The sequence below is a fragment of the Helianthus annuus genome, chromosome 14 (assembly GCF_002127325.2).
Source record: "Helianthus annuus cultivar XRQ/B chromosome 14, HanXRQr2.0-SUNRISE, whole genome shotgun sequence".
Taxonomy (NCBI): Eukaryota; Viridiplantae; Streptophyta; class Magnoliopsida; order Asterales; family Asteraceae; genus Helianthus; species Helianthus annuus.
This window is the reverse complement of record NC_035446.2, coordinates 60,169,976-60,178,479: the sequence shown is the minus strand read 5'-3', so window position 1 is coordinate 60,178,479 and position 8,504 is coordinate 60,169,976. Positions and strand designations below refer to the sequence as shown.

Sequence of the window (8,504 nt, the reverse complement as noted above, 5' to 3'; positions counted from 1 at the left end):
ACGGCCCGGATGAAGTGGTTTCGTGCCATCTGGTCTGCCACGTCACCTATCTCCAGGCACTCTTTATTATATCGGACGACGAATGCCTCGAGGGATTCGTCGTCTCTTCGCCAGATGTTCATGACGTCCAACGAATCACGTTCATGGCGTCGCTGCTGGCTAAAATGGGCGAGGAACTTGGTACGCAAGTCCTCGAACGAATCCAGTGATCCCACTGGCAAAGAATCGAACCATGCCCTGGCCAGGCCCGTAAGGGTCTGGGGGAAGAAATTACACCAGGTGGGTTCATCCCACTGGCCGTTGATGCCCGCGCCCATGAAGATGTTCATGTGGTCGTCCGGGTCGGTTGAACCACTGTATTTCCCAACGTTGAATGGGAACTTTGTCGTGGTGACATGGGCGTTGGCAATCCGCGTGCCGAAATTGGAATTTTCGGCCGCTGCCTTTGGCCTGTATGGCTCGTTCGCAGGGCGCTTTGCCGCCCTGAGGTATGTGTTGCGGGGGTGACTGGGAGGAACGTAGTTGCGTCCTCCCGGTCTGCTGCTGGTGTCATGTGAATCACCGCGGTAGCTATGGTCGTCAGGGTCGGTATGACCGTACCCTTCGGTGTATGGTTGTGGGCCCAATCGGCTCTGAATGCCTGGGCCACGTCGGGAGGTTGACCGCCTCCTGTCCTCGCCATGGGGGCCAAGGCGCGTATGTACTGGTCCTCTGGTATGGGACCCGTATGAGGAATCGTCCTCGTTGAGGGTGTGGACCGAACAGTAAGACGATCCGCGGTCATCACGTCGGCTTCTTGAAGCCAGGCGTGAATGTATCCTGCCGTCGTATTGTAAAATACGCTCAGTAGGGGTGTGCGGTGCTGGGGTAGGCCCAGCGCGTACATTCGCTTCCGTACAAGCGCGGTTGTATGCTGCTGTTAGCAGAGCTGCCTGTTGCTCGTACCAGGTATGAACGGTCATGCCTGGTGGGATCACAGATGCGAACTGTGATAAGTCATGTCCAAACATAAAGGAGGGACTCCTTTGTGTGGACGTGCCGATGTGTCCGGGTTGGGAGGTCGAGGCATTGACCCCTACCGGAGGTGGGATTGGGGGATTTGGATTATCCGCAGTGTTGTTTTGGTGATCAGTCATGATCGTGAGAGAGGGAAAAGGATGGTTTAGAAAATGCTAAGAGTAGCGGTGGGCGCCAATGATGAAACAATGGTTAACCGGGTAGGGTTAACACACTGGTCTCGTCAAGAAGGGTTAATCCCTTCCTCTCGAGGATCGCTGGCTGGATCACCGGTGGTTGATCTCCTGCACAAGGAAACAAGCCGTGACTCGTAACAAGGAGGATGGGGTGCGGGGTGCTCCTTGTTACCACTCTCCGGCGTGAGAATCAGTAGTTTGCTTGGGAAGCAAAGTAAGATAGTAGTAGTAGTGAGAGAGTTGTGAAGAGATACCTCAAACCTGGTTTGGGGTTGGTATTTATAGCCGAGGAGTGAAGGAGGATGATGATGGATGGGCTGACGACGTGCTGCACCTTTGCAGGTGTGTCAGGCTTGTCGGTTGTGGAGGTTACGCCACGTCAGTTCATTGCTTACGTAGCTCTGACAGGTAACTGCCATTGGTGCTACTTGTACTGTGGTGTTAGTCCCACTTGTTGAGTGCATAGGATGCGGTGCAAGCCGCATCGCTACATGCGGTAACGTCTGAAGTTACCGCGTCTCCTACTTGTGACCAAGGAATACGCGAGATGCGATGCTAGCCGCATCGTCGTCCGCGGAGACTATTTGCCTGCATCCCTTGTCGTGACGAAAATGCCCATATGGTGCGGTGCCAGCCGCACCGTTATGTTCATCTTTCTCTATGCCTAAGGTAAGGCTTTCTTGTATTGATAGAAGTGTTCACTGGATGCGGTGCGAGGCCGCATCGCTGTGAATACTTCCGTTTTCATACACCAGATGTGATGCTATGTCGCATCACTCTACCGTTCTCATGTTCCATGTAAGTTCTCCTTCATTACTAGGCAGATTGGATTCAACCCTTGTGCCGACGCGTTCTCGCATGGGCACAAGTAGGTTGTTAGCTAGTGGGGGTTTTGATAAGGGTAATGGTCATTCGCGGTCGATGCTGACGCGAGATTTGGGACCATACCCCTTCATATACTACTATGAAACATGAGATATGGCATATATATAGAGAGGCCATCCCTTGACTTCATTTTAGCCATGTGTGGAAAATGTGGTGATATTTTCCAGAAAGCGTGTAGGTACATCATATAAGTGAAATTTCCAGAAACAGAAAGCGTGTAGGTACATAATACAAGTGAAATTACATCCACACATTGATCAAATGGCAAAAAAACTTGTTTCAAAACATAATCTTTAAGGAAAATTTATTTATTTTTTATTAGAAAATGATTATTTAGCTTGGAGCATTCATTATTTAGGTCTCCATCACTATCTCCAAAATTTGAAGATTTCGTAATTTTAAATCTCTATTAAAAAACTTGTTATCCGAACACTTAGTATTGTTATTTATCAAGTAGACCTAATTTAAAAGAACTTAGCCTTACAACCGAGTAATGCCGGCTCAAACTTTTTAGGTGCCTAAAACGTCTAAAGCAAATGATAAAATGGGGCTATTAGAGAAAAAAATATCTGTTCTTGATCTCTAAATTATGATACTGTACTTTGAAACAAAAAAAAATGATTTACATCTTACATGTAACTTATGACTCACAACAATTACAAGCTAAGGAAAGGTCGTAGGTGGATTAATTTGTTAACTATTCTATCTATAGTTGTATACTGTATATCCTCTATTCTTTTATATTCTTCAAAACCTGTTCAGATTGAAATTTTTATGGTGCTATATGCCTCGTCTAGTTTTATTTTATTTTTTTTACCTACTATTTTTGTATACGAGGCATATAGAGTTTTATTTTATTTTTTACTTACTATTTCCATACAATATTTATCATTAGACAAGATATATAAAGGTTTTTTTATAAAAGTAAATATGTATAATGTTTATCATTTTCATATTTTAAATATTACAAAACTTTTTTATATTTATATAAAAATTTTATACTTTATAAAATCCAAAAAAATATATAAATATATATCACATTATTATATATATCAATTTATATCACATGAATGCGCCAGGATACTTTTTGGATTTTTCTCTTTTACCACATTACTTTTTGCCTTTTGCTTTTGGACACGTGATAACAACTCAGGTCCCCCACACACATTCACACCTCAGTAACAAAGAGAGCTTTGGGAGGCAGAGAGAGAGAGCCGACGAGAGAATGAAGGGCATCTGGCGAAGATCCGGTGAGTACTCCGGCGCGTGAGTGGTACCAATCTAACACTTAGATTATGGCGGTGATCTCGATTGTCCGATTGTGCATCGGTGATGGTTATGTCAGGACGATAGACGGCGGCGACCTTATTGGCCGGAAAAGGGAACGACGGTGACAGGGCCTCATTAAAGCAAAATCCATACACCCCTTCATTTCTTCATCATCCGTACTGTTTCTCTCACCCACACCCAAAGTAAACCGTTCGATGATAGCGTAATCCAATCATCTGCAACCTCCGATTCTCTGTTGTAACGTTTTCGACCAATCGGTACAGTTTCTGCTTAACTTTTGTGCGATTTTAGCAGGTTTTTGTTCGAATTTCGTACCGATTTATGTTCAATTTGATGTTTTATTATTTGGGTGTTGATTGTTTGAGTTATTAGAGGGGATCCGAGTTTTTTGCTATGTGGGTTTGTTTTCTTTCTTATTGATTTACACGAAGTTCTTTTTTTTTTTTTTTTTTTTTTTTTGTGAAATTTTGGTTTTGGTTTGTTTTCACTTTGATTAGATGTATATTAACCGTGAATTATGACACTGCCGCGAAGCTCATGTTAAATATCTTATGCAATTGTGGACAAATTATATTATATTTTTCGCTTTGATTCGATGTATATTAACGAATTGTGACACTGCTGCGAGTATACTATATAATTGGAGTATTTTGAGTTAAAGGACGACACTGTTGCCCCATTTAAGTCTAAACAAAATCCTTGAGCTGTACATAGTTTTAGTAGTTTGGTAGGTTATAATTGTTTTATGATTATGGTACTGCTTAGGTTTCTTTTGTTTGACAAGGGTATTGCTAAAAAGTCATCATCTCTTCTCCTAGCAACAATATCGATAGCGTGAGAATATCAGTACCAGTACCGGTGTTTGATTTTTTGGTTTTTGATCGACGTAAAACATGTGTTGATTGCTATATAGAGCGTTTGTACCGTATCGATATGGTACCAAATCGAACCGACACCGACTGAAAACCCGCCGCGAAGCGCGGAGATACCCACTAGTTTATTATATAATACAAACATTATAAACTAAACGAAACTAAACTATCGTATGATACCAACTAAACATACTAAGCACTTTAACAAACAACACACACACATATATATATATAAACAACTAAAATTGTATAAATATATAACATCACTTTGTACATACATAACAAAACAAAATATACAACTGAATATAAAATACAAAAATACAGAAAAGGACCACGTCTATGCTGGTGGATCGTGACCTGTCGGACCAACATTTAGTAATGGAGTTGTATAAAAGATTTAGAAACTCAAACGAAGTTGTAAATTACCTTAATAACCGCCCATGACCATCGGGAGCCCCAAGTAACTCTTTCACTCCCGAGTGGCGAAATCATCCCAACTTTAATTAGAGGGAATCGGGGGGGGGGGGGGGGTGGGGGGGTAATAACCAAAAAAATCAAAATCATCGATCAAACTTTCAACAACAACCCCGAAATGAGCAACAAGGCTTCCAACCACAACAAAGAGGAGGAGAAAGACTTGAGGATCTAATCACTCGTCTCTTTTCCAAATCCGACAAAAGGTATGCAGAGAGGTTCCTACAAACAGAGGCCAAACTTAGGAACCAACGGGCTAGCATGCAAAACATTGAAAAAGAAGTAAGCCAACTTGCCCAAAATTTCTTCGAAAGTCCACAAGGAGCCTTTCCTAGTTATACCGAACCAAAACCAAAAGCCCAAGTAAGCGTTATCAACATGAGAAATCGGAAGGTAGAACCCGATGATGAACCAACACCACCCCAAAACACTACACAAACCACAAACACACCCATCGCCAAAAGCCAATAAAGTACTCAACCCCAAAACAACGAACCAACCAAACCACCACCGGTCTCTTACCCCGTTCGTTTACTACGAAAAAAGACCGAGGAGAAATTCACCAAGTTTGTAAGCCTACTTAAACAAGTCCTCACACAAATGCTAAAATACTCCAAGTTCATGAGAGATTTTCTCACTCACAAAAAGAAGATTGAATCCATCCAACAAGTCAACTTGAGTGAAGAATGCTCGGCGGCACTCCTCAACAAACTCCTACAAAAGAAGATTGATCCCAGAATTTTTACCATTCCTTGCTCCATTGGAGGATCACCGGTAAGCAACACATTTTCCGACCTAGGGGCTAGCATTAATCTAATGCACGCCTCTATGTTCAACCTATTCAGACTAGAAAAACCGCATCCTACAAAGATGAGCATCCAACTTGCGGATAGGTCGCTAAAATACCCTCAAGGTGTCATAGATAATCTTTTGGTCAAGGTCGGAGAATTTGTTTTCCCGGCCGACTTTGTAATCCTAGAAATGGAGGAAGGCACCGAAATCCCGCTCATACTAGGAAGACCATTCCTTGCCACCGCACGAGCTATGGTGGATATGAGTGATGGAAGATTAACAATGAGGGTATGTGACAAGGAAGTGAAGTTTGAAGTAGGACAATGTGCGAAGGAGGACCCGGTCAAATACCTCAAAGCAATAGACTCACGCCTAGACTACGGTGTCGCAACCCCCGACCCCTACCCCGGGAGCGGGCGGCCGCGAGGACAGTTTAGTGGTATCGGTGTTTATTAATTTGGCACCGGAAAATACATCAGGACCATAGTTAGGAAATAGTTTATCATAGTTAAAACACCACACTTTTATAAATAATAATTACATGGGGAAAAACCCAAGTTTCCATTACAAATATGTTTACAGGGATAAACCCTAATTTATTGAAATAAAACTTATTTCTTGTTTAGGTAACTTTTAAAGCCACTTTTCCAAGCCTTCAGTGCTCTCTAGCTGGCTTCTATTTGGCTTTCACATTTTGTTACCTGAATTTAAGAAGTTTTATCATCAAGAAATACTGGCGAGTTCATCCCAGTTTAATCAAAACAGGATTTTATATCTTTACAGTATTGAGAGCGATTAAAATGTTTCTATCTACCCAATTACCACCCACGGTACTGTCACTCCTGACTTGTAGTCATGCTACTACTCACAATGTAGTAACAAGTAATGTATACAAAACCCCAACATACCGACAGTAATTATAGAATACAAAGACTCAATCACATTTAAATATACTTTAAAACAATTGAGGTTTTGTAAAAATAGTTTACAAAAAGTGAATGTACTCACATTGCTATTTTAGATACTACTACCGCTTTCTAGTGACTTCCTGGTTATAATCTATTAAACTAAACAATGCACACGTGTTAGTAAGATAACACAATTTACATTAACTATACCCCCGAGACAGAACTCCATGCGTTACGGAGCTCTAGATTAATCGGGCAGAGTAACTAATACGTAACCGGGGGTTATAATACTTACAACGAGGCAGAGCTTCGCTTTTTAGGGGTATAATACCGGGCAACGTTTAACTATTATAGGGACTAAGAGAAAAGAAAAGAATTGAATGATTGTGAACTGAGCTCGACCACTCCTTATATAGGCCTGATCGTTGTTTTCTAGCGCCTCGCGAGAGCTACGACCTTGGCCTTCGCGGCCCGCGAGCGATATAGGGTAGGATCTAGGCTTGGTGAATCATCGGTGTAGGTTTAACACGACAAGGACACGTGGCGCCATCAGACGCAGCCTGGTGTCCAGCTGTCCCGGCCCGCGACAGAATAGGCCGGTCTGTGTCGCGCACCGCGAAAGACTTGATTATTTGTTTTCATTTATTTTTTGTTAATATAAAGGTATACAGGGTGTATTTTAGGAGGTATAGGAGTATTTTAATGGTTTTGGGAGAGTTGTTATATCCTCCCCACCTTGTTTTAGATCTCGTCCTCGAGGTCTACTAGAACAGGTGTAGATATTTCCTCTGCATCTCTGATTCGAGCTCCCAAGTGTACTCTGGTCCTCCCTTGGAATCCTATTTGACTTTGACTAGAACTAATCTCCTGTGTTTGAGATTCTTGATCTTTCTATCTTCAATTGCAGGGGTTTCTCTACAAACATAAGCGTCTCATTTACCTTTATGTCCTTAAGAGGTACCACTAATGATTCATCTGCTAAGCACTTCTTGAGATTACATACATGAAATACATCATGTATTCCCGCCATTTCCTCTGGCAGTTGTAGCTGGTAAGCTACTGGTCCTATTCTTTTAATAAACTCAAAAGCTCCAACATACCTGGGGCTTAGCTTTTCCCTTTTTATGAATCTGAACACTCCTTTCCATGGAGAAACTTTTAATAATACTCTATCTCCTACTTGAAATTCGAACGATTTTCGCCTGTTATCAGCATAACTCTTTTGACGATCGCGTGCTGCTTTTAGTCTTTCCTTGACTTGAATAATTTTGTCCGTTGTTTCCACACTCCTCGGCTATAAATACCAGTCTTCAATCATAGGTTTAAGGATCGACTCTGTAACTCTCTTACTCTTAACATACACTCGTCTATTCTTCTTAAACGATACTTATTCTCACGCCGGTGAGTGGTTACAAGAAGAACCCCCCCCCCACCCACCCCTCCTCCTTGTAACGAGCTACGCGGTGTTACGGTTTGCAGATTATATTCCCAGCCATCGAGCAACTAAAGATTAAAGATTAACCTTCTTGACGAGACCGTTCCCATAAGAATAAACCCTGCTGACTAGACTTAAAGGTCGGGGCGAACATGAACAGAATAGTCAACTGGAAGGAGGTTATTGATACCTTTAATAAAAGGCTATCAAATTGGAAAGCTAGACTCTTATCTTTTGCGGGTCGGGCAGTGCTCATGAAATCGATTCTAGGTAGCCTTCCAAATTATTACTTATCCTTGTATAAGTGTTGATGTGTAAAATGCAACATATAAATTACATGCAATGAGGCGTAAAACTAACCCTTTATTAGTACTAATGTTGGAAAAAGTATGCTTTTGTCTTCCTTTTGAATTTTTAGGATTAAATGAGCTCAAATAAACAAAAGAAGCAAAAATGCAACCAAATCTAACAATATACAAGAAAAGGAATAAAGTGGCATGCCCGACCCCTCGACAACATCTTCCCAAGAAAAAGCAAGAGAACAGGAGGCTGAACACGCCCCGTGCTCAATGAGCACGGGGGCGTGCCCAAGTGTCTGCAGAAAAGAAAAAGTTGTAGAAGCTTCTATCACCCAACACGGGGGCGTGTCCACCGG

The 8,504-nt window shown here is 42.1% G+C and overlaps 1 protein-coding gene across 1 annotated transcript; it reads left to right on the top strand.

Annotated features, from left to right (window-relative positions):
• The first annotated feature begins 5,314 nt into the window (after window positions 1-5,314).
• On the top strand, window positions 5,315-5,962 carry LOC110906606. The gene has a single exon (XM_022151713.1). The coding sequence runs from the start codon at window positions 5,315-5,317 to the stop codon at window positions 5,960-5,962; it is 648 nt and encodes a 215-aa protein (XP_022007405.1).
• Window positions 5,963-8,504: the final 2,542 nt, after the last annotated feature.